At 45.0% G+C, this 27,341-nt stretch overlaps 1 protein-coding gene across 1 annotated transcript in view; it reads right to left on the bottom strand.

Annotated features, from left to right (window-relative positions):
* Positions 1 to 27,341, bottom strand: part of TCF7L2 (transcription factor 7-like 2 (T-cell specific, HMG-box)) — a 220,612-nt gene that overhangs the window by 13,841 nt on the left and 179,430 nt on the right. The window contains exons 6-11 of the mRNA XM_011927924.1: positions 12,699 to 12,831; positions 9,713 to 9,815; positions 7,667 to 7,753; positions 2,618 to 2,743; positions 1,862 to 2,021; positions 1,302 to 1,409 (exon numbers count right to left, since the gene is read on the bottom strand). Of these exons, the coding sequence (XP_011783314.1) occupies positions 1,302 to 1,409; positions 1,862 to 2,021; positions 2,618 to 2,743; positions 7,667 to 7,753; positions 9,713 to 9,815; positions 12,699 to 12,831 (717 nt within the window). The remainder of the gene's footprint in view (positions 1 to 1,301; positions 1,410 to 1,861; positions 2,022 to 2,617; positions 2,744 to 7,666; positions 7,754 to 9,712; positions 9,816 to 12,698; positions 12,832 to 27,341) is intronic.

The following is a 27,341-nucleotide window of genomic DNA, read 5'->3' on the forward strand; positions in this document are numbered from 1 at the left end:
TTTAAAAGTATGAGAAGAAAAAGGAAGGAGGCCTGAAATCACTCATCAGAGCAAGCAGAAGCAGCTCCTCCTCAGGATCACATAGGCCCGCAGATGTTTGTGATTTCCTGGTGGATGCTAAGTTCTGAGGGAGTAAAGATGTCCGACTTAACTCTGAATCCCTGTAATAACTTGTGCACAGTAAGTGCACACTCAGTTCAGTAATAATTTAATGACCTCAACCCCCAAACGTAGAGCTGCTTCACCACGGACGATGCCAGTGGGAGAGTCAAAATAACTGGAAAAGTAACCATCCACGGTTCCAAGACATTGACAGGAAGGGGATGAGAGGCCTGTGCCGGCCTTAAGACAAGTTTTGGTTTTCCCCTAAGAGTGGATGTTGAAATCCCTTCATGGAACCAAATGTCATGAAATAAAGTATCAGGCAAAACAAGAGGCATTTCATCCCCCAAGAGAGGAAAGCAGAGTTACTGGGCAAAATGTGGGATAACCAGCAATGGTGAGAAGTGACAGAAGTCTCTGGAAGACAGTGTGCTCATGGGAGGAGAGGAATCGTGGGGTCACAACCACTGCAATTAGTAAAAACAATCATACCATGGTGTTTCCTACAACCCAAGAGAGGACCAGGCAGATCCTGTAGCCAACACAGAGCCCAGGATCACACACACCATATAGCACACCTTTCCCTGCCCCTGCTGGGCCCAGAGTCAGTCCATGCATCCTGCCAAAGGCTGACTTCCTCTGGCTGCTTTCAGGGATATTCCCATCATGCTCGTCTCAGGATGAAATAGGCTTCTAACTTCTACTGCACCATGGCACAAAGCAATAGTTTTGTTTTTCCTTCTTAAGTGTAAAGGGCCTGCTGAAAGACCTGGGAGGAATTAAATTCTGTTCCTCCACACCTACCCACTGGTCTTCCCTAGGCCATACCACTGATCACTGCTGAGGAGCCTGAGGAACCTAATTCAGAACATAAGGTCCTCCGGGTGTATCCTAGAGCCTTGCCTCCTCTAGGAAGTAGACAAGCACCAAATCAACCTCATTGGTCCTGAGCTGGAACAATGGGACTGCAGCCTCCTCTCTCCACCCCGAAGAATGACTGCGAGCTGATCGAACCATCCATACTGGAAGCCTCTCCCTGCAGGTTAGTGATCCAGGAAGATGCTACTGGTCCCCAAAGTGGGCAGACTGGACGCTCCTGAGGCCCACCCCAGTCAAGTGGCAGGTCCTGTTTTCTTTGTCCATATAGACGCACAACACAGCTCTACAGACTCTTATCCTAAGGAAAATGATCCACCTACATAGTTATCCCGCGCGGACCAGCCGGGGTACAGCTGCATATGAAGCTGTCGCTCCTTCCGGGCCAGCTCATAGTATTTCGCTTGCTCTTCTCTGGACAGTGCGTGCCACTGGAGGGGATGTGGGGTGCAGACGAGAAAGACATGAACAAACAGAAAAGCATGAAAGAACATCACACGCTAAGCCAAGGTCAGGGAATAAATGCTGCTGTTTTTTTGGTTGAGTCCATCCAGAAATGGTATAATCTGTACATACTGACTGTTTGCTGGGTCCTGGCACTAACAGGAATATTTAGACAAAACGTGATTTGTTATCTATGTCATTCTGTCATTTACTCACTCTCGCGGGTGGGGGAAGAGTATGGCTGTGACTGTTCTGAATGCTATCTGAGTGCAGAATAACCAGTCCTGACTCCATGAAGGTCATTCGAGGACTCAGAATGTGGCTGAAGGGCAAGAATTCTCCACAGAAACGGGGACAGAGACACTCTGCCACCTGACCTGCTGCACTCTGGTCCCTCACCACCCGCCCCCCACTTCTCCCTGAGAAGGGCGTCACCTACCCTCCGCCCAAGGATCTGGTTGATGGCCGCGCTTTCTTTCAACGTGCACTCAGCTACGACCTTTGCTCTCATTTCCTTCATATACAACATGAATGCATTAAGAGGTTTCTTTATGTGGGGCTTCTTCTTTTCTTCTTCCTTTTTGGAGTCCTGATGCTTTCTGGAGATAGACAAAACAGACACAACCCAATAAACAAGGTAGTGGTCCAACTTCCTCCATGACAGAGAGCGTATCTCCTTGTCTCCTAACCCCCAAGTCTTGCAGTTTTGGATTAAAAACCATGTTTTTAGTCTTCTGTACCCCGGAAAATGGAATGAAAATAGCTTGGGGAGGGGTTGGGGGAAGGGAGGGATTTTGCAATCACTTCCTCAAGTTTCACAAATACACAATTTTCCCAAGCCAGAGGAAAGCACATGGTTGCTGTCTTCACCTCGGCAGGGTTTTCTCCTGCTTGCAGAACAAAGCTCCAAATGTTCAAGTACAGGGTTAGGGGGCAGGGAAGTGGTTGCAATCCCAGTGTATCCAAGTACACACACAAAAAACAGTTCTGTTCTAACCCGCGGTGGTGCAGTGAGATTCTGCCACTGTGCACTCTCTCTATCTTTGTAAGGGAGTGCAGAGCCCACACAGGCTGGGTATTGGCTGGAGTCAAACTAAACAAGGCCAACCTTAGGGAGAAGGCCACCAGCCAGTAGCTGCAACAGGCTTGCAGAACACTGCGGCAACGAAGAATTGAGAAAAACAGCAACACTTACGAGCTATGGAGTGAGCCGACGTCACTCTGGGAAGATTCCTGTTTGACTGTTGGTGTGACTATGGCCGGATGCGGAATGCCCGTCGTGTGTAGCGTATGATGTGGTGGGACCATATGGGGAGGGAACCTAGAAGACAGAAAGCTGTGTAAATCGTCAGAATCAAAATGAATGAATGAGGAGGGATGTGTACACACAATTAAAAAGAAGAAAAAAAAAACAGCACGTAACACTCACATGAAAGCAACGCGAGGCATATGAAACCTGTCAGCATTAATTAGCGATAAATTAAACATAATGATTCTCATAATGTCATTAAAGCCAATCTCCCCCTTCATTATTGCTACTGACATAAGACATTATGATTTTTAACATATTTAGCAAAAGACAAATTTAACTGACGTACTTGGGCAGAAAAGTGGGCTTGGACTACCTGCCAGAAATCACACGTCCACTTATTTTTTGAGGCATTATTAGTGGTATCTAAGAAGACAATTTCCTAAGTCCTAATCAGCTCTAAAATGAAAGGTAAAATCTTTTGTTGTATATTGACAGCTAAATAAAATATTAACGTGGTTGAAATATACACACATTTTTGACAATGCTGTGCAAGCCTCATTAGGCCTCATCCCGTCGATGAAGTGCAATACAATTTTTATTTTTCTTTTGTGCTGTGGCCCATCATTTGACAGCAATGGGAGAGAGTGAGGCAGGAAGACAGGGGAAATTCAAATAGTTCCTATTTGGTTCACATCATAAGTCATGGACATTTTAAATAAGTTTGTATCCCTTTATGGGAAAAAAGAAAAAAAAAAAAAAAAGGAAAGGAAAGAACAGGTGCGTGCGCACACACACAACAAAGCTTTGATTCTGATTTGTATGCTCTTTCTCCTCTAAAATTTAGGATTCCTGTATCACTTTTCCTTCATGTGTCGTCTATGCATCATTAAGAAGTCTCCTAAATGATTATCAAAATTATAAATGAAAGATATAGTTTATTTGCTCTCCTCTCATGCTGCTCATTTTTTGGACAGTTCTCTAAGACACATTTTAGGGCCTGAGTTGGCATTTCCCAACCAAGTACATTAGCCAGGACAGAGAGAGCTAATTTCAATCTATTCTTGGCCCATCTGCAAACTGACAACTGGATCAAACACCCTTCTCATTTTCTCTTTTGCATTGTGTCACCATGATTTGTACTGGGTTGGAAGACTCACCCCTCTTCAAGCAACATATCCTACTATAGAAAAAAGTAGTGAGGGAGAGGGCAGAATCCCAAAAGAAAACAAAATGGCAGCCTCCTGCTCCAACCTGGCAAGGTGATTCAAGTGAGCAGATGGGAAGGTGTTCAGATGAAGATCATAGCAACTGTTGCTTTCTTAGTAAGTCCAAACCAAAACAGTCCAACGTACTACCCAAGGAATAATAACCTGCTTTTCACAAAGCCAGTTCTGGTGGGAACTAGAGGGCCTGCCTAATGAGGATCTATCACAACAATTCTCTCAAAAGGATTCCGTATTTATTTACAAAGTTTCTTCCAGAAGTGGGCTAGAGATAGTTTCCATTCAGCCAAAATAAGGTAACAAACGTTAATTTGAAAAATAATAAAATGATTAAAGTACTAACTGAATCTACACAGATCAACAGAGGAAGGAAAGTTAATGAACAATGCTGATTCGTGAAGAAGGCCCAAGCCACAGTAGACATTTCACTCAAAAATCCCACCCTGATGTGGCCTCTCCTGCCACTGCCTTTACAAATTTAAGCCAGTGGTGAAGACTGCAAGACATGACTTTAAAAATAACAACCATACAAGTCCTTTGAATGTATCAAAAAAAGAGAGAGAGAAGGAAAATGTAAGGAAACAAACAAGCTAACAACCTTCATCCCCTTCCCCTCAAAATAATGTGAAAAACAAAAAAAGCAGAGCCCTTGGGAGACACTTGGGCTCCAAGTGACACCCTGTTCCTTCCCACTGCTTGAAGGCCTCAGAGGAAACAGAAGCTAAGAACATGTGTTCTTGGAAACCCTTGGGTGAAGTGGTGGGTGGCAGCTTTTACTGTGAATTTTAAAGGCCTGACATTCCTCAAATACATATGTTCCCTTCGTGCAGAATGAGAATATGTGTACAGACGTGCGAGGGAGAGGGAGGGGGAGAGAGAACAAGGCTGCGTGTGTGAGTGTGTATGTGTACGTGTGTGTACATACACCAAATACCATGGGAAGACGCCACAATCTGAGTACATTTTGGGGTGCAAACTTCCAATGCAGCCATGAAGAAGACACATTTCTAAGTTCCCATACCTACACGTATATTCCCGTATCTGAAAAATGTTCAGCACAGAAAGAGACCGTGTGTGAACATGGATGTGGGCTGTATACATATACCTTTGCTTAAGAAATTCCTTTCTGCAGAGAACTATTTCATGAAATGCAATAAACACCCTAAAAATTCTAAGCAGCTCATTATATACCCCCGTCTGCTTTCATGGCTCCAAGCCAGAATATAATGATGAACCTTAACTTGTTAAGAACAACTAATTTTTGTTTCTGGCTGTCTCAGGGGCTTCTCTCTTACTCACTCTCACTTTACTTCACTGTTGACACGTTTCTGTTAACCGGATGTCATCTGCCGGCCTTGATTTTATGCACAAGCAGTAGGATGCATTTTCCTGTGCAACAATCCTGCTTTGAGTTGCATTAGGTTTGTCATTATTCTCTCATTTTCCCCCTTGCACTTGTAACATTTCATCTCTTCCTGCCTTATTTTTTGTGAGCCACGGTGCACCCACATTATGGTTTATACATGATCTCGCTCCCTTTGAAGCCGGCAGATTTCAGAGCCGGCTCTCGTCAGGAGAAGAGCCTTGCACCAATTTAGCGGGCTGAGGGCCCGGAGCTCCAACATCTCAATCTAAAGGGGGTCACAGGGTGGCACAAGTGAGTGTCAGCAAGAGCTGTTTAATTGCCAATCTAGGCTTCTCCATGGTGTTTAAAGTATAATGACCCATCACTTAATTCTGAGAAGTCCTGGCCCCACTGCCGAATAGAATGAATATCAAAGGATGTTCTGGAACAGGGCAAGCTGCCTACATTTGCTATAACTGCCATAAGTATAATAGACCTATACTTCTGTCGCCCCATTACCACAATAATGTATTTAATTTGCTGTATACGCTTTTTAACTAGCTATCTTTCATTTGGTCTACCTGGGGAATCGGCCGCCTCTCCCTGCACCTTGAGGCCCTAACCTTTCTTCCTGACGTTCCCTTCCTTTCCTCCACCCCCTGCCCACCTATAAATCATCGACTAACCTCCTAATGATAATTCAATCGATCAGCTTAACCCCAATCCCTATCCTACAATTACTTTACCACTTTTAACCTCCGGAATGCACCAAATAAACAAACATGAAAAAGAACCAGGTGCAATATACAAATGCTGGCAAGGTGGGAAGAGGAGCTGTGGATTATAAGCTGCTGCACTAACAGAACTACATGTAGCCGTGGTCCCTGGGTGCTCTCCACCTGGGAGACCCCCTATTCATTCCCATGCTTTGCGAAGCTGTGATGACACTATTTACTAAGCGTATGCTTCCTCTTCTCTCCAGGCCAGAGAACACACGAGCGTTTTCCTGCCTAACTAATACTGGCATGGATTTTGAAATTTTGATGATATATCGCAGGTAGAAAATTGATCTTTTCAACTGCGATATCCATGGCATAGTTACCGATGCTAGATATGCCACAGTTTGTTTTTCTTAATGAATGTAACTCTCTGTCACTGCCAAAATTACTGTTTCGTAAGTAGGAAAAGCAGCATCTTGACCTGTCTTTCCAGGCCCTTCTCTGGTCTTGGCTTGACATGTTGGCCGCAGGGATTGGGGAAAGAAGCTGGGGACAGCATCCCTGCCATGTAACGCATGCTAATTTCATTATGTGCCATCATCAGAATGGGTTGGTGATTTCAGACCATCAGCAAAGTCTAAACCTCCACCGATTTAATTAACTTGACTGAAAATCAGATGAACAGAAAATAAAACTATCATTAGAAACAATTAGCGACTACTTAAACATACTGCTGCCAACCAGTTTGTAAATAAACTAGCAGTCACTGAAAAATTAGCCAGAATTAATCAGAGGGAGGAAAAGAACATGGGGATAGGAGTGTATCTTGTAAATATATTTCTATGCTGAAATACAAATATATATGAATGTACAGCACACACACACATGATTTTTTTTTTTAACTTTCAAAGACTTAGAGCTGCACAGACCACTATGATACGCACCAACCACGTGTGGCTACTGAATATTTGAAATGTGGCCAGTCTAAACTGAGAAGTGCTGTGTGTATAAGATACACATCAGATTTTGTACCAAAGCTCAGTACAAAAAAGAACATAACATCTTATTAATAGTTGTTGTCCAGGGATAGCATGTTAAAATGATAATATTTTGGCTATATTGTATTGAATAAAAACATGTCATTAAAAATAATTTTATCTTTTTTAAAAAAAAAAAACAAAAAAAACCTTTTTTAAAAACACAGCTACTACGAAATCTAAAATTCCCTCTGTGGCTCACACTATACTTCTGTTGGACAGTGCTACCTTCGAGGGGAGGAGGCGGATGCTTTCTTGTTGACTTGGAATCAGAGTCTGAGCTTTGAAAACACCAATAATCTTTATTCGAACTCTTCTTGGTATAATAATAAAACTACCTTCACCGCTACCTTTCTTGCTGAGGACAGGACAACAGAGAAATGGCATTTTTAAAAGCTTCGGTCCTGTTTCTCCCTTGCCTTCTTAATTCTTTAAAATACATTGTTCAACTGAGCGACTCAAAAATTTTACCCAGAAAGACATCACTTACCTTGGAATTTCAGGGCAATTTTTCAGGATTTTCTGGGAGTACAGTCTAATGTCACATTGGCTTTACACTAATAGAACTACATGTAGCCGTGGTCCCTGGGTGGCCTGGTGGCCATCTAGAGAACTTCCTGGGAAGTCACCCATGGCCTTGGATGAAGGCCCCGGTTCTTGGAACTCACCTGGACATGGAAGCATTGACAGTCAGAGCTGTGGGGTAGGGGTGTCTGAATCCTCCTGTCGTGATTGGGTACACTGGTTGACCTTGCCTACAAAGAAGGGGTACAAAGTAAGAGACTTGAAACAAGGGTGGGGGTGGGGACAAGAAAAAGAAGAAAAGGGAAAAGTTCTCTCTGCACAGTAAGCTTTATTCTCATTTGATCAGAACAAAAATCTTGGGGATTGTACAGGAAGGATCAAAGGGAAGAAACACAGAACAATTTGAATGCCATAAATCTGATAGGAATGGCTAATTAAATTTTATAACCTCTGCTTATGTCAATAGAGACCCTCTCCCCAAGCTGAAACTAGGTGTTTTGTTGTAATAATTAAAGGCGAAGTCTCGCTTGCTTTAATGGAGCCATCACACTAATTGAGGGCTACACATCCAAAGGAAAACAATAATGAATGTAAATTTATACCAAAATAAAGTACAGTGAATCAAAGGACTTCAGTTGCGCTTTGGGCCTCTTTCGGTATTTAGATCTCGGTGAGAAAACATTAAATTAACAGAGCTTAATTTGTAGCCTTTTGTCAAATTAACAAGTGTTGACAAGAGTTACCGGGGGGAGAGTCCCCAAGAAGAATTGTGGGTAACCAATAGACAATCACACCTCATTACAATAATTAAAAAATACAGCAACATGCAAAATAGCATCCTCATGAAAGACACACAACTTTTTCTGACAGAGGGTTGTCTGAGTTGGCTATTCCTTTTTATCTAGCCTTCAAATATCTCCCCATCAGCTGAATGGGGCAAATGATCACTGAGAACTATTTGAGGGTTGGCCCCATCTATTTAGAAGAAATGGGTCACAAGCTCATGTTCCTGTCTACCCTCCCAATAAAAATAAGGCAAGACAAAGAAACAGAAACTACACCCAGGGTTGGTATTTGGTATAGCTACTACATAATGCAATCTGTTTTTTTAAAACAAAAACAAAAACAAAAACAAACAAACAAACAAAAATACAGGTAGAATTGTGGGGTAAGCCACACCAAAATGTTACCTTCCTTAAGGCTTTGTAAGGCCATCTTCCCTAAGACTCAAACCTGAGTTTTACCAGGATTTATTCCTTTTAGCATTCAATGTATTGTCCTGTGTTGTTCAGATCACTGACAAACAAGCAGAAATATATCCACAGAAACAATCACGAAACACATATTACACACGTGCTCATGCAAAAACACACATACACACAACCCGCCACAGTATGCTAATGCATCAAAGGCCTTTCTACTCTGAATTTAAAACACAGTTTTTTTAAGTTGCAAAAGACAGTCAAATAATCTGGCACTGCCAGGAACTAGGACTGATGCTTACGAAGGCCCCACATGCTACAGTGACAGTTCCAACTGCCCCATTATTCCCACTGTTCACAGTCATTCAACGTGCAAAGACTCTCAGAGAGATGCTGATTCAGTCCCAAGGAGCTTCTCAACAGACAAAACTTTCCACTGCTGTTGTCAACTTGGGAGTAATGCTCAGCATGAGGTGGGGTGTCCTGGAATCATACGAGAACATGCCCTAATCCCAACCCTGGATTTCAAAACAAGGCAGTTCTTGCTCCCGCTTCTGTGCCCTCAAATATGTAACACCTAAAAGGGAGGACTCGAGAGCCTCAACCCAATGACATGATTGCAGTTTGGACAGCCAACAGTACAGCGGCCATGATCAGCTTCATGGGGTGGAAGTCCCAGGAGTCTTCTGCAATTCCCAAAGGATCTTCAGGGCACCTCTGTCCACAGAGCCTTTGGGGACCATGGTCTCGAAATGCTAAGTGCCAATAACTCTTTTCCTACATAATCCACCTGAATGGCTATGGATTTGCCTGTATTCCCACAGGACACCTCAGCAACACCTTTCCTGTACCCTCCCACAGCCCCCTCCCCAACCCTGGCTTCTAATACACACACACACACACACACACACACACACACGCACAGAATAAAAAATAAGCATGCCCGTGTAAGAAACAAAAAGGAAATTAAAAAATGGAACTCCTTACTGTGGTACTAACCATCCTAGCGGATGGGGGATTTGTCCTACGGTGCCAGGCGATAGCGGGTAATACGGGGATATATCTGGAGGGTGCGGAGGCCGTGGGATTCCTGAGGGAAGAAGCAGCATTTTAGGTACAAAGGAGGGAGAGAAGGAAAGAGCAACCCGTTAGGGGAGGGGGACAGGGAAAGAGGAGGAAGACAGGCATCTCTTCTGGAATCCTAACACAAGGTTCATTTGTGATTATAAACCCTAAGAGTTGTTGGTAGGTTTCATCTCATTTTTCTCTTAGCCTCAGTTTGAAAAATTAGTTTATCTCCTTCGAAACAGACTGGGATAGTGGGTAGACTCAGAATATGCCATCTTGGGTCTTTCTGCCTCACGTGACTGGTGTGATTGTTTCAAGTTGAAAAGGAACAACCTCAAAAAGGCTCGGCAGCTGGTGGGGAATGAAGCAATGGTAATCCCTGTTGCTCTTACAACACTGGCCCTTTGCCCTGCGGAGTTTCATGCCTTACCTGCACGAAAGTTACTCCTCTGATTTCTAACAGACTTTTTGAGCTGTGGCATTCAAAAGGTTACTATCCTTGCTTTTTTTTCAAAAATGGTGACTCCTCTAAAATGTCTCCGCCTCTATTTGGATGAGCTGGAGAAACTGATCAAATGCCATGTGGCATCCTATCCAAGGTAGAACCAGAGCTGAACAGACAAGGAGGTGTTGGACGCTTGTGTACTCCATTCTGGAACTTCATCCACTAGAGGACAGAGTCGCCTGTGGGGATTAAGCCCATCTGCTGAATGGGCACCTTGTGTGCTGCAGGGGCTAAGAGCTTCATAAGGCACACATGAGTGGATTCTGCAAGTACCTGCCACCGCATGCCTGCCAGTTCCACAGGAGCACATCCTGCAGTCGACTCTGACAGAGAAGAACTGATCTGTGCCGCTGAAGTGGGAGGCAAAAGGCACAATACCACAGAATTAAAACAGAGTAAAGGAGGGAACGGACTGCATGTTCGTGGATGAAAACGACTTCATTTTTTAAAAAATTCATTCAGGAAGCTTTTAATCTGTAAATTAAGTCTCCCTGGGTGACATTTTCATGCAGACATTGCTTTCTCTCTATTACAAAAACCAAACAGATTAGCTGGGCTTGGACCCTACACCGAGCCATTTGCACACTTGAAAGAATGTTCGCAGAGGAAAAGTAAACAGTCCACAGACGTTAATCATATGTTTTACGATAACCATTTAAAAGCTATTCCCTGTACTACCATTATTTAAATGAGACGTTGACGCTGCCATTCACTGGTGGAGCCTGGGGCCGGCTGGAGGAGGCCGCCAGGCATCCAGGCATCCAAGCGCCAGGCTCAGTCCTGCACCAGCACAAAGGGGCTCAGAGACCAGTAAAACCCAGCTCATGTGTGGCTTCTTTCAGGGGCAGTGAAGGCCGCCTAACCAGGCAGCCTACCTACCCCAACATTACCAGTCCCCTCTAACGAAGTGATGCGTGATCACCGACTTAAACCCATCCTTTCAATTACTGAGCTGGGAAGGGAAACTCCTACCAACACACTGGGTAGCCTGAAAGACACACACTAAGCTTACCTGTTCTCCCAAGACCACCCCGCCAGGAGCTGGGGCTGCCTGCCTGATTTAGATCTTGCTGAAGGATAACTAAAAGTAACCCCACCTTCTCTCCTTCTCCTCTTTGGGAAAAAAGCAGTCAATGAACAACTGGGATAAAAAGGGGATGCTGGCTGGCCGGGCGCGGTGGCTCAAGCCTGTAATCCCAGCACTTTGGGAGGCCGAGACGGGCGGATCACGAGGTCAGGAGATCGAGACCATCCTGGCTAACACGGTGAAACCCCGTCTCTACTAAAAATACAAAAAATTAGCCGGGCAAGGTGGCGGGTGCCTGTGGTCCCAGCTACTCGGGAGGCTGAGGCAGGAGAATGGCGTGAACCCAGGAGGTGGAGGTTGCAGTGAGCTGAGATCTGGCCACTGCACTCTAGCCTGGGCGACAAAGCAAGACTCCGTCTCAAAAAAAAAAAAAAAAGGGGGGGGGGGATGCTGGGTTGGGTGTGGTGGCTTATGCCTGTAATCCCAGCACTTTGGGAGACCGAGGCGGTCAAAAGTTCGAGACCAGCCTGGCCAACATGGTGAAACCCTGTCTCTACTAAAAATACAAAAATTAGCTAGGTATGGTGGCACATGCCTGTAGTCTCAGCTACTTGGGAGGCTCAGGCAGGAGAATTGTTTAAAACTGGGAGGCAGAGGTCGCAGGGAGCCAAAATCGCTCCACGGCACTCCAGCCTGGATGTCAGAGCAAGACTCTGTTTCAAAACAACAACAACAAAAGGGACACTGAAAAGCATGGCAACTTCTCCCAGACACCCATTGGTTGTTCTATGAAGAAATGAAGCAACCTGCCTGGGCTTCAGTATTCACATCTGTAAAATGGGCTCAACAATACCTAGAATATTGTAGGGGACAAAGAAGTTAAATAAATTAGCAAAGAAAATGCAGAATCCAGTGGCTTTTTGAGGCTATACCAACAAGCCATTGTCAAGTAGTGACTGGAGCCTCTTAGCCAGCGAGGGAGCCGAGGTTTGGAAAGTCATGCTGTCTCATCTTCCTAGGAAGCTGAGGAGGAACCCAAGAAATGCCTTCAATATGATTCCTGCATCCAGGTCTGTCTGAGGCTCTTAGAGTTAAAAGCCACTCCTGAAACATACTGAGGACTCAGAGCTGGGTTCCCAAGATTTCACACTGCAAATGAACTTCTCCAAAGGGAGTGGAAAACCACTCCCACACCAGGCCTCAATCACCCCGAAGAGCTTCCTTTTCAACACCCAGAAAAGCAACACGCCCCCCCGCACCGTTCCCACCCAGTCCCCTACAGCTCGGCCCCTGGGGTTCCTGTGGAGGCCTCAACAGATTCCCCAGAACCCCAGGACCAGCGCTCTACCTTGGCTCCCAAGCCCATAGCCTACCTGTTTTGGGGTCTACGTCGGCTGGTAAGTGTGGAGGTGGGTTTCCCGGCGTGAAGTGTTCATTGCTGTACGTGATAAGAGGCGTGAGGGGGTGGACATGGTGAGGGTGCTGCACCACTGGTACTTTGTTCGACTGTGGGGAGGAGAACAGAGAAAGACACCATCAAGCCGGTTCCGGCAGCCCAGGTCTTCAGAGCACCGGGCCCGTAGGTTCCCCTGACCGCAGCCTCCCGCCTGGATTTTCTAAGATGCACTCAACGCTGCCCGTCCCATACTCCCCTGAGTTCAAATAAATAGATAGTTGTAAGATAGCTCTCTGGGTGGGTCTGCTTTAGTTTTTATTTCCCCACTAAGCCTGGCTTTTAAAATACCTTCTCCATCCCTACCCCATTATGGAGCCCAAGAGTCTGCACTTTTCCCGTCCACAGGTGAGTTGGAAGTGGGGACTTGAATCTCCCATGCCTACTGCGTTTCCGCGTGTGGTGGGGACCTCCTACCCCAAGGCCCCACCTCCAGGAGGCAGGCAGGCTGCACAGGGGACCATCTAGGAAAACCACCACTTATAAGAAACCGGCCGGGCCCAAATCCCACCCAGCCAGCCTCCTTGGCCACCGCCCCCCACCCCCCAACAGCTCCTATCCCCTCCCTGCCCTTAGAAACAGCAGGCATGCTACAGTCCTTCTCAGACAGTATGGATGCAAAGCCCCACTCGTGGTTTGGGTGGGAGTGTGAACTTTGCCAGAAAGCTCTAAACTGCCTGGCAATCACCTGCATATTCTATGCAGATTACAGCAGCCCTGATTCATTAGGAATTTCATTAGAAAGTCATCCGGGAATGCTAATACATTAACTGGATGATGACGAATTGGGCTAATAAAAGGTACGCATTTTAGAAATGGGCAGTTCTAGAAAACAAAGTACAGGCATTTTTGTGTTTGGGAAGGGTGGGTCAGTGGAGAGAAGCAGAGGACGGGGTGGGGGGGAGAAAAGCATTTAAAAAATGTTTCTAGTTGCCATACCCAGGCTTTCCCAAATTATTCTCCTCTTCTTTTCCCCACCTCCTGCTCAGTCCACCCCTCCCCACTCCACTACACTGTGCTATAACTTAGCCCAGCAAGATCACAAAGAAAAAATTAAGCTGAAACAAGCGAACTACTGGGCCATTTACGGAGAGTAATCCAATTGCAAAAAACCCTATTCCCCATAGAGGATTTTCACTAAAATCCTACAACAGGGACATTTAACCAGATTAGGTACCAGCGAAGATAAAGAGGCAAGTATTAGATGATGAATGGATTAGAGTCAAGTTTCATTTCAGAACGTGTCTTCATTTCCTTTTATTACTTTTAGGAAGGCACAACTTGCATTAACATCAAGGAAAAGGAATTGCATTAAAAGAAAAGAAGGAAGGTTCTAGTGCTGCCCACTAGCGCTTGTTGAGTTCAGGGATCACTAAGCAGTTAGTTCTCTTTACTGGTTCTCTTCTTGTCCCTTTTTTTTTTTTTTTCTAATGGGTGAGGAAGGAATGTAATATAGGAACAGCATTTCTTACCACAGGTAATTGAGGGGGAAAGCATCTTTTAAAAAGTGCTTTTGACTTTTTTGTGGTTATGTGTGGAAAGAAAAATAAGGCCTTCTCTCTAGATGCCCCAGAAAAAAACTGCAGAAAAAGAAGTCAACGTTTCCAACAGCCTGGTTTACCAATTCCTATGTATAACTGGACTCTTGGAGAAAGGGGAGATCATGTCCAGATGACATGATCTGTTTACAGTAAAGAAGCACAAATCCCACGGCCATGTTCTAAGCAGGACTAAGGGGAGATGTGGGGAAAACCCTCTTTCTCTACTTTACAACAAAAGAGGAAGACAGCATTTGGGCAATCATGGAGTTCACTGAGCATAAGATTTAAAAATTAAGTCTCCATCTTCTTAGATATACATATCAAGGCGATTCCAACAACAGGTTCTATCCCCCTGTGTTCTGGCTACCAACACCTCTCCCAGTATTATTTTGCACACCTGAGCCTAGCCAACTAGTTTTTTTGCTTATAGGAGCTTTGTGTTATACGCTACCATTTTGCAATCAAAGCAAGTAAGTTAAAAGCCACCAAAGCAGAGGGAGCTTTGGAAACCAGAAACACTTCCACAGAAGGGGCAGCCATGAAGGGTTGGGCAGGCCAGGGCCAGGGTGAAGGGCTGCTACCTCATGGCCAGTGCTGGCACCTCATGGACAGGCACTAAGGATTCCTTAAGAAGAACATTTGCTCAGGACAACTTGAGAAATAAGGAACAAGGAAGCTCCCACACTGTGTGCTGAGGTGGGGAGGGAAAAGAGAAAAGGAGAGGAAAGGAGGGAAAGAGACAGACACGGACAAAGTGGAGACCTTTGGAGGCAAGGCTGTTGCTGCCTTCCCGAAGTTTTCTCTTTGGTTGGAAAGATACATACCCGCTGACATGAAAGAAAGCAGACCAGCTCCAGACAGTTTAAAGTGAGTGCGAAAAAACACCGGGGCCAGTGGGGAGAGCCACCCATAGCCCAGAGAAGGGAAGACGATCACTCAGGGGTGGAAGGACTGATCAAGTACCACAGGAGGAGGACCACCATCAGCCATGAGAAGCAGCACATGGGAGAAGAAAGGGCTAGTGGTGGGCATCAGAACCAGCAGCAGTCAGCCCCGAGTCAAGCATCTCCCAGGATGCTTCCCACTCACTCAGATTCCCCAATCCTAGGAAATCTCAGTAGGCCCTGATTCATTCACAGTGGGTCTGGACTCAGGACCCAAGCATCTTGGGCCTGCTTCCTGGGTGTTGTGGGTGGTTCTTGTGTTCAGCCATGAGGACCACATGCACACAGGCAAGCACAGAGGTAAAGAGCCATGAGTTCTGATGATGAATCAAGTCCTAGTTCTTCAGGAACCCAGGAAAAGCCTTAGCACATAACCTAGCACTTAAGTTTGTTATTTATTGTCTATTACAGTGGTTTATTAGTAAAGTTATTTTTACTGTTAAGAAGAAGCTGTCCAGATGACATGATCTGTTTACAGTAAAGAAGCACAAATCCCACAGCCATCTTCTAAGCAGGACTAAGGGGAGATGTGGGGAAAACCCTCTTTCTCTACTTTACAACAAAAGAGGAAGCCAGCATTTGGGCAATCATGGAGTTCACTGAGCATAAGATTTAAAAATTAAGTCTCCACCTTCTTAGATATACATATGAAGGCGACTCCAACAACAGGTTCTATCCCCCTGTGTTCTGGCTACCAACACCTCTCCCAGTATTATTTTGCACACCTGAGCCTAGCCAACTAGTTTTTTCCTGTTCAGTCAAAACTATATCATGGGGGTGGGGGTGGGGTGGAAGGGGTGGTAGGGAATTGGAAGCTTTAGGTGCTGCCAGGCTTTAGGGGAAAAAAATGGGACCTGTACTAGGACTAGCCCTACTCCTTTCTGACCTCAACTGCATGCCAGGCAGGTGCCTGTGAAAGAACAGAACTTCCTCTCTGTCCAAGCTCATGGGTTCCCTTGCAAGAGAGGAGAACTCTGTGGTCATACCTGCCAAAACCAGGGACTACTTGTCACTCCATCCAACCTCCCTCTACCTGGAATCTTCTATGATGGAAGGATTTTCTTCTTGCAAATGCCTATGTCTCTCCGGCCTCAGACCCCAGAACCCTTTCTTCCTACACCACACAATGCCCATTGCTGGGGGTGTGTGTGCACCCTTCTTGGTCCCACTATACCTAAGTTCCTTAGGGACAAGGACTATGTCTTCTAGAACTTTGTGTCCTCCCAAGTGACCAGCCTGTGGAATGGAGAGCACATTCTCCTAAACTGCATAAGAACCACCAAATTGCAACTGCAAGCATTCGAAGGGAAAGACAAAGTCAATCACAGATTCACTTCAAGTAAAGGGCGGTGCTCTTTAAATGTAATCTCCTTAGAATCACAGAACAGAGCGTAGTGGTCCTTCCGGACCATCCAGTTCAATACCCTTGCAGACACTATCTCAAATACAACTGTGCCTTTAAAAGTGTTTTAGGGGCAACCGGCAATGCACACAGTGATTCAAGAACTGAATTCAAGGAATACCTGGGTTTTAATTCTTCCTCACCAGGTTGGCTGTGTGACCTTTCTCAAGACTTCCTTTCTGTCTCTGTCGACTCAGGATGAGAATCATGTCTACCTCGCAGGGTTGTGAAAACTGAATGAGAACTTGCATGTAAAGTATTTAGCACAGTGACAGGCACAAGCTAAATGTGCAATGCAAAGATCCTTTGAAAATGCAATCTGATGAATACTAATGATGACTCAGTTCACTATCCCCCTAGCCTCTTCTGATTTAATTCACGGAGCGAGGGGTACACACAGCCACGACTCCACTCCTGATTTCAAAGGTAAGGATGTTTGTTTATGGGGCAAGATCGTTCTAGATGATTAGCGGCACTTTCCTCAGGCACATACCCTTCTTCAAAATGAGGTGTTTAATTAATCCATATATTTTAATATCTCTTGTGAGAAGAGTCATCATTTTACTACGCCAATAAATGAGATTGCCACAGAGGAGCTGAAAATTAAACAAACAAACAAAAAAAAGGCAGGTGGAGATGATCATGGTCCCTTCCAGATCAGGGCAAGGGCCTTTAAGTAAGAGCTGTCACAAATGAAATACAAAAGAATCCAAATAGAAAGATGCCCCTTGGATGATCTCCTTCTCTTTGAACACTTCCCACTTCTCTAACGAGGTCTTTAAGAATTGTATTCAAAACCGCACCAGCCTAAGAAAATTCAGATGTGAAAAGCAACTTGGTTGCAACATAGACAACCTTCCAGAAATGCATTCATGGCAACTAAATTAGCAGTAACTATCCATGCTGGGGGTGCTGGTGGGCTCACTAGCTCACTAGCCTGCAGTACTTATTCCCTCCTCTTTTTCTCTCTTTATAAACAGAGCCCAATGTGCAAGGGAAACAGCTCGACATAAGGCCAGGTGCCTTTTTGGGAACTATTTTACCTAAATACATCTTCAAAACTACATGGGGATACAAAGTCATTACGACCAGTGACAGCAAACCAACGTTCAAGGTCATGGTAGTGATGGTCAAGCAGAGCTGTGTGAAGAGCCTGCATTGCTGTACTGAACTCTGAAAACATGATGAAAATGGACTCTCTGAGCCACAGAAACAGCAAACACTCATATACGAATAACTCACACAATTTCAAAACTGTTATACCGTAGCTGCCGAAGTCACACCACCACCATCAGCTTAGAACACCTTTTCTAGAAGAAATGAGGGTGGGATGGGGAGTGACCGGTTGCTACCCCTCAAGCACTGCCATCCGCACCAGCACAGCTCAGGGCGGCCACTGTCCAGCGGTGCCTTGGGTTCTGTGTCTGTGCGCCTCTGTGCTGAGTTCATGGCATGCTTTATTCTAGGAAATCCTCACAACGAGCCTATGAAGTAGTCGGCATTTGTTATCAGTTTCACGTAGTAGGTAAAGACATTTTTTTTCCAGGTTACGTGCCTTGAGAGAGTGGTGTTTCTAAGCTCTGCAGCCTCACCTGCCTGCCTCCACCACCCCACTTCTGCACTGTCTCAGTCTGCAGAAACTGGCATTACTGGGATGGGGTTCATTGCTGTGTTCATCTAGTGAGATGCACCCAGTGAGATCAGCCTGGGCCAACCTTCCCATTGGACACAGCTGCTTCAGGACTCTTGGTGGGATCTGTCCTCAAACTCCCACCTACCAATCGCTGCATCCTAGCCCGTTTTCGGCAGATATTACCCCCAAAACCCAAATTAGGAGGAGCTCAGGGTTCCCTGCCTTAGCCAGGCATACCCTTGCCACAAGGCATTGAGTATTTTTAGCAGGGATTTTTACACATGTGGCTAATTACGGGAAGAGGACTGGGGATGGAGGGGATAAAGACATTTAATAGGATGTTTCTGCTTCTCAAATACAAACACGCAATATATCGGCCCAGCAGGATTCAGATCATAAAAACACTTTACGTGGTCAGTCCTGGGCTGACAAGAATCTAAAGAAAAACGCCACCAAAAAACCGAGCCATTAAATGAAGTAAACAGTATCTATTTAAAAGGAACCAAAATCCTCATCTGACTTTAAATCATTCAGGGCTTTCTGCTTTCTACCTGGAGAAATCGCTATTTCGCAAAGCCAAGCTTTCCTCGTCTGGTTCCTTAGGTTCCATCGGTTTTCAGCATTGAATAGTTAAATTATAAAGAAAAGGTCCTTTAACAGCCCTCAAGGCACACAAAGCCCTTCCACCCAAAGTATTCATGGTATTCATCGACTACAGTGGGGGGGAATGGGGAGGGGGAGAAGCCCCTGTGGCTGACCTTTGACCTTTCAAGAACCGTTAAGCATAGCCCCCTGAAACTTGGCCATGCCACCCTCATCGCAAAGCGCCCACACACCCATCCAGACGCTGTTCTTCATTTGGAACCTGGCAAGTGAAAGATTGATTAAGGCACTTCTAAGATGCCTCTGCTTAGTCCCCCTCTCACCCCGACCCCACAAGCCTCTATAACTGTGGGCAACCTAGAGGGAATGAAAGCTTGCCATTCACCTCCGCAACCTATTAATCAACAGACACTGAAAACAAATAGAGCCATTGCTGGCCCTGGTGTCTCCCTTGGCCCTCCTCTTCAATACGCCCCTATTGCTGCCTCTTTCTGCAGAAGGAAAATGGGGCCAGAGAGTGCCTTTAGGAGCTCCGCACAATAAAACTAAAGCAACAGAGGAGCATTTGTCAGCCTTTTCCCCTCCTCAGGGTGGGCATAGAAGGTCTTTGGGGGTCTTCACTTACCAGCCCTCCCAGGGGCTGAAATCAGCATGAGGAAGGGACACTATTCACTCCAGGTTTACATTTAAAAATGGGTTTATAGTCCACCTCTATGCATTTTTCCAGATGCCGTTTGCTATGGCTACAGCAAGACCAATGGCAACAGCTAAAACGTTAATAAAAATTTCACGTCACTGAAGCTGTGGCAAGTTGGGGAAGAGGACAGGTTGGGGACACAATGAAGGAAGGACTGTTTCTTATCTATCAACCACCCTTTGGCAACTCAACTAGTCCTGGTTTTCCAGCCTGTGAGGGTGGTGAACAGTCAGCCAAGGTAACCCTCCTGTCCCCAACAACCTATGACCCCAGCAGTTAGGAACTATTTCTGCTGATGGGATGGTCACAGGAGACACAGCCAGTGCAATCTGGGCCCAGCCCTGCATGGACAGTCCCATCCAGGCCAACACTTGCTTTTGCATCCTGCAAACCTCTTATATATACACAGAAAAAAAAACCAGCAGTCATGACTTCCTCCCGTGGCCCCAAATGGGTGGGCTTCCTCAGAGCATTTTACCCTGGCCCGTGCCCCTCTCCCCTTGCAGCTAGACAGGACCTATCCAGCGCCGTGGCCGGGGTCCTTTCTTAGTTGAATGTTGCTCCTTTCTGTCTAAGGTCTTGCTCCCAGCTAATGGTGGATTGTTTCCCTGGACAAGACTTCTATTGATAGCTACAGCACTGCCTGTTGGAAATAATAAATAAAAGACAGAAGGTTTCACAGGGTTCGAGTTTTACTTGAAGACACAAGGTGGTAAGAGAAAAGAGATCTGCCTGTGAGATGCAGAAAAGCAAAGCCCACCCTGCCAGCCACAGCACACAGCCTGCATCCTCCGGCTGGGCTGCTGCAGAACCTACCCCCGCAGGCTGCAGAGTTAGAGCATCAGAGCATCTCCAACCCCTGAGAGCCTCCCAGGAAGGGTGCTGCTTATTTGTTTCGTAAATTATCAATGGCTGGCTTTTATTTCTCTCTCTCTCTCTCTCTCTCTCTCTCTCTCTGGAATCAAATCCATTTAGACAGCAAGAGGAGGAAGAGAGACGATTCTCCCTGCCGTCTGTGAAATTCTGCCGACTCATAGTTTCTCATGGATTCACACAGGCATTAAAATTCTCCTTGCTGGGAAATGACTGAACACAGCAAGCAGGGAGAGGAGAAATGTGCAGTCAGTTTTCATCCAAATTCTCACACACACACATGCAAATACCTAGAACAAACTCGATCACTTCAAGTCCTTGACCTTTTTTGGGGGGTAGCCCTTTCTATATTATAACCACCCAGCTGGTAACACACCAAACAGACTGCCAAACGTGAAGGGTCGAGAGGACCAAGTTCAACTCTTAAAGACCTTTTCTCAATCCTCGAAAGGAGGATGGAAGGGCTGGGGGGTGAGAGGTGGTGGGTGGGCTGGAGATGTTGGGATGGAGGAATAGAGGAACATTCGAATCTGGAAAATAAAGAAGGTGTTGAGATGGAGGAATAGAGGAACATTCGAACCTGGAAAATAAAGATGTGTACCAGCTGCTTGGCTTTGTGAAAACCGCAGCCAAGGCCTGACCCAGCAAAGCTGTGCATTCACAGGCTCTTGAACAATTACTTCCAGTTAAGTTCATTAAACATAATTTATTTCCACTCATTCTCATTTATTTTCCAATTAAAAAGAAAACATCCCATTGTGCCTCCCCCAGCCAACCTTTAAAACACTTGCAAGCTTACTTCTTAGCCCACCCGGTCCAGGCTCGCCCCTGATCAGCGAGTTTCCAGGGTTTTCTTCCTGCCTGCCTCTGCCTCCCTCCGGCAGCGTCACAAAATTCTCAACCAGGAGGTCAGTGAGGGGGTGCGACAGGCACAACAGGGGCCCTGTGTCCTAATCCTCCACCAGGTCTCAGGGATGAAGAACCAGCCACTTCACCCCTAAGTAATTTCCCAGGAATCTGCAACCTCCACCCTCCCGCCAAATATTTCTCTACTACTTGGGTATTAAATGATTAGCGTTAACATAATCAATCTTGTTAAGTGTCCGAATTTGCAGAGAATGTTTGGGAATTGGGTAAGAGAGTACAGCTGTTTCTAGGAGAGCAGATCTTCAAAACCGAGCCAGAAATAAATCGAACCTATCCCAAATGAAGAAATCCAAAAGCTCAAATTCAAAACAACTTTTAACAAATAATAATGCTTTCCAGACCACCCCCTCGCCACCAAACACAACAACCTCAAATCTAGAGATTCCTAAATATAATGGAAAGGAAATCACCAATTTTGATGTAGAGCAAATTTTAAGAGCATAATGGTTATTACATCCTGAGGAATTAAAGAAAGAAATAGTGAACAAAATCTGACACCGACTTTCTAATTTATTTACAAGGAACAGCTGCATAAAAAGCTCTTTTGTTTTTCTTGTATACCCTGTGCCTAACTTTTGAATCTCAGTCTTATTTGAAAATCACGCCTACTCCATGAAGTCTGAGAAAAGCTCAAGAAACAGCTTTTTTCCTTCGCTGATCAGGTAAATTTTCCCCATAGAAAAGAGGAGGTAAGCCAAGAGGAAGAATGAACGTTTCCACTCATGTGGCTCAACAAATACAAATGCCCAAACCCTGTGATTCAGCAAAGACCGACGGAAAGGAAGACGAACACAAAGGCAGAACTGCATTGTTCTATTCTATCCTGCCTTGTTAGTATCCCAAACGTGGGCATCCTCTAACGGGCATCTGCAGTCAGAATAAATAACACGCATGAAAATGACGCCGAGTCACCATGGGGCAAAGAGGGTAAACACAATTGCTGTCCCTCCGATCTCCAGGTGATGTGTTGCAAGTTTAGGGAACGAGGGAGTGACCCAGGCAAACTTGAAATTTTTCAAAAATCCTCAAATGTGTGCAGAAGTATGTAATCTGGAGGGCATGTCAGGATTTCATCACATTCCAAAATATTGCAGAAGGAAAGAATTCTATTACACAGCTCAGCTAGGTCCCCAACAACCCCAAACCACAAAGGGGAGGTTTCCCTAAGAATACAAGGTTTCAGGCTCTGCTGCTTCCAGAAAATGCCGATGCAGCAGCCTGTTGTGACAATACAGAGATCATAATATCTGTATCACTGGAGTCGGGAATTTACATTTTCAAAGAACTCCCTTCTCATAAGACATCAAGAATAGTGTTTTACTCCCACCAAGCCAACAGGACCACTGTGAAGTAACACAGGTAATCTGAGAAAACTAGAGTCTAGAACCTCAAGATGGGAGACTGTACTGGGTGTGATATTTGCAGTAACACAATGTCCACATTTGCAACACAGCCTCCACTCTCTTCCCCACCATTCCTGACAGTTTACACAATCCTAGATTGAACCAAAAAGTTGCACACAGCTAGAAAGGAAAACCAAAATTTACACCCATCGTTATTTTAGGCTCAACTAGAGAACTATCTATGATCTTGTGTTTTAATATGACACACAGAATTTAATTCATGATGTTGAAAATATAAACATAAGACTATGGTATATTTCATTCCTTCTCACCCCAAAATTGGATCGAAGAGCTTATCGACCACTGCAGATTACTTCTGTTTGGTCATACAATAACACCACAAACAATAAAAGTAATAATAAAAGTAATTAAGGAATTGCCTCCAAATTCAAGAGAATCCCCTTACAGCTTATGGCAAAAGATAATCACTCAAGCTGGGCACGGTGGCTCACGCCTGTAATCCTAACACTTTGGGAGACCAAGACGGGCAGATCACCTGAGGTCAGAAGTTCAAGACCAGCCTGGCCAACGTGGTGAAACCCCCTTCTCTACTAAAAATACAAAAATTAGCTGGGCGTGTTGGTGCATGCTTGTAATACCAGCTACTCAGGAGGCTGAGGCAGGGGAATTGTTTGAACCCCGGAGGCGAAGGTTGCAGTGAGCCGAGATCTCGCCATTGCACTCCAGCCTAGGCGACAAGAGTGAAACTCCGTCTCAAAAAAATAAATAAAATAATAATAATAATAATTAAAAGAAAAGATATCAAGACACAGTTGAAGAGAGTATAATGGATCCTAAACCCCAAATTCATATTGCAAAAGGGCCTTCTCCCTAATCATTAACAGCACAATGAGCTGTCATCAGGCTCTTTTCCAAAACACATTTTCTATTAAGTTTACAAAACATACCACAAGCAAGACCATAGCCCTAAAAAGCCGGCATCTAAATCTGGAGACTGACAACTAAAGACGGAACAACAGAAAGTTAGCATTAAATATGAAACCAAAATACACAGTTTACACAGCGCTGCTACTGTTAAAGCCTTATCGCTCAAAACTTTCAAGCTTTTAAAGTATGCTCCTCTATGAGGCAATGTCGTTTTCCTTCTCTCTCTTCCGATGGAGCCCACCCTGGTGGGTGAAGAAAAAAATTATTTGTTAGAAGAAATTCCAAATCGTACCACCCCTTCCCAGATTCCAGCTCACCCGTACTTGGGGAACAGGGTCTGCCTTACCATAGAAGTGTAAGGACGGTGATGAAAGTCAGACTTCTCTCCTCCCCATCTTTTTTTAACCCTTTCTCCCCCTCCCCAAAAAACTGCTGTGAAAATGACTCAGAGAAAGGGCATAGCGTGAGTTGACCATCTATTCTTGTTTTGTTTTTTCCTTCCCATGATCTAAATTGGGGGGGGGGTGGGAAGCATAGGTTTAATGGTCAATACCATAAGCAGGGACATGAACACACACACATCCCCCCATACACACACCCCATACACACACCACACACCCCACTACTCACCCAGCAATTCAAATTGAGGTGCCAACCGCCCAACTGCTGGAACAGAGAGACCCCGGAGGCTACTGCGCCTCCCTTACCACTCAAATCTTCCATTCCCACTAAAACTGTATCCCTAGGGTACATAACAGCCTTGGTTTTCCCTCTCTCCACCTCTAAAAAAACTTTCTCTGTACCTTCGAGATGGGACTGGGCCAGTTTTTTTTCTCCTCCCTTTCTGCTTTTCTCACTTTTCTTTTTCCTCCCAGCTTCCCCTCCCTTTAAAGCTTTCACTTAAAGAACTGAAAAAAAGCATCTAAAAAGATTGAAATGGCCCCAGATTCCTGGCCAAATAGGCTCAAAATGCTCAAAGTTGTCACTCATATTGCCTAGAATTATTGTGTTAATCCTTCCCCCTGCACACACATCCCTTACAAAATCTTAAAAATAAAAAACAAAAAATCCACTAATAATCTAGAGTTCAGCTGGTTGCAGATTTAATTAAAAAAAAAAAATTAAAAACTCCTTCTACTTTCTAATCTTCGCCACTACAGAATCTGTGAAGGAAGGGGGAAGGTCCATGTTCCCCAGCCAGCTCAGGGCACCTCAGCAGAGTCCCCTCCCTCACCCGTTACCTTGGGCAGCAGGGAGAGAGCTGCCGCTAAGAGTAGCAAAGAAATTACGGTCAGCCATGAGGGAAAATGATCAACCGAGAGTGCAGGAGGCAGGCACTTTATCTGCAAGATTGTCAAATCCCTCAAAACAAATTTCTTAGGGAGAGGGCTGCGATGGGAGAGGGGAGGGAGGAGGAATGGATATTTTCTTGTCACAGTGACACGGAAGTGACACTTTGCAGGGCCTTGCCTGCCCTGTATACACCCTCTCTTCCTTCCAGAGTAACAGAATGTGCCTGAAAGATTTTCAACTGACCTCCCTGGAAGCAGAAGAAAGGAAGCTTCCTGGTCTCACTAGTATTCCAATAGTCAGAATGCTAACTCGCTTTTTGGACTGTTGAGTTTTGTGAGCTTTCCCCAGGAATCGAGAGAGAAAGAGAAAGAGAGAGAAGGAAGGGAAACGGCAGAGGGATGCAAAGGCTAGAGCTGAATCCCACAAACCCGACTTACTTTTCCTGGGGCTCTTATGGGATCCAGGGCCGGGTACATTTGTGTGGGTTTAACTTAACTTGAGTTGAGACACTCAGACATCACAGGCCAGAAATCATCCCCTTTTACATGAAGGAGGGGAGTGTGGGAGGGTGGCCGCTCAAGGAGGGATTACAGACAGAAAAAGTTGCAGGGGACAAAACTCATCCAGACGGCTTTTCTGGTCTTTTCCCACCCCAAGTGTTAAACCATTTCACCCTCTTCAAAAGCAAATACACAACTCCGATTTGCATACAGGTAAGAAAATACCCCCGCTGCCACATAGGATCCTGGACTTGTGTGGCTTGAAGCAAGACCAGTGGCAAAGATTTGGTTTCTTCTGGCGGCAGGACACCTAAGGTAGAGATGTTTTTAATTTACTGAACTGAATGCCCATCTGTTTATCTCCAAACCCACAAGATTGTTTTCATGATGTAAGTCTTTAAACAATCTGTTAATACACGGGACAAGTTAATCACCCTCGCCACTCCCCCCAAAAAAAATCAACAAAAACAAGGGCTGGGAGGGCTTAAAGGTAACAAAAAAAGTGGGAATTCTTCATTTTCTTCTTTTCTTCTTTTTTAAAATACTGCTCCGTGGCCTCTCTTTCTGGACTTATCTGGCCTTCCTGTGTAAGTGTCAGGCAGCAATCTTTAAGGCCCTTAATACCAAAACAAAACCCTGCCATTCCCTTTACATGGTGGTAACAAAAGCAATGAGCCTCCACTTTGACAAGTAAAAAGCCTCAACCACACAGCCCCCTAATTGCCTTCCCTCCCTCTATTCACGCGGACCACCACACTCCTGGCAGCTGCTTTTGTCGCACACGCAATTTCTTAAGTAAACTGCAAGTTCTCTGCCGCTGATGGACAGCTCCCAATCATTCAGCAACAATAACTTATAAAGTGCAGCAAACAGGATGGGCAACTTTGACTAGGAATTTATTTTCCAGCTTTCTCAAAAGACTGAAAAAATAGGGGGGAAAAAAAGGAAGCAGCAACATAAGCTAACTCATGCTAGACAGACCCGCTCTTCCTTAAAAAGGGAAATTTCTTTAATTTCTTCAAACTAAAAATTGCTCATAAGAAACTCTTTCCGGATATTTGCCATCCCATTGCACTATTCTGAATTCATCCCCAGGGGACCCCCAGTTTGTCAGAAGTACACCACGCTTAGAACATTCCCATAAAAAAATCAAAAGGTGATCAAGTGCTGCAAAGTTCTGTAGGGTTTAAAAAAAAAAAGCAACAACCAAAAAACACTTCCCCAAAACAAAACAAAACAAAACAACAAAACAAAAACGAAAGCTTCCTTTCCTTTTAGCATGAAATTACAATCATGTGCAGGAGGAATGAAGTAAGGAGGCGGGAGGAACTGCTCATTTACATCCCACGGTCCGCATCTGCAGCATCAGCAAAGTTTTGTTTTGTTTTAAATAAAGAGGTTCAAGAAGGGAGGAAGGGAAAATGGGTCTTGGAGGAATGGATGGACAAAAAGTAGCATAATGCTGACTCTTTACGAAAATATTTGGGGATGGGAAGAGGGGAGCGAGGAGGGTGGAGCATTGGTGTCTTTAACTTGGTGGGTAGAAAAAAAAAAAAACCCCGAAACCCCTCCGTATTCACTTCCAAGCTAATAATAATAAAGCATGTTTTTATAGTCACAAGCTGAAATTCGGGGCGGGGGGAGGTATTGTCAATTTCTCTTTTTCTTCTCTCTTTTTTTTTTTAAGGGAGGCTAAAAAAAATGAATCTACTGCATCCACCCGGCAGCTTACCAGTCAAGGTACATCAACCTGAAAGTTACTGCAAAGTGACAGCGAACATAGCAAAGGCTGAGAGCATGCATGCGGACTGGACAGCCGTGGACGCAGCAGGGCAGGCGCGCGGGATGCATGGGCCGGC

Source organism: Colobus angolensis, unplaced genomic scaffold (assembly GCF_000951035.1).
Source record: "Colobus angolensis palliatus isolate OR3802 unplaced genomic scaffold, Cang.pa_1.0 Scaffold75, whole genome shotgun sequence".
Lineage (NCBI taxonomy): Eukaryota > Metazoa > Chordata > Mammalia > Primates > Cercopithecidae > Colobus > Colobus angolensis.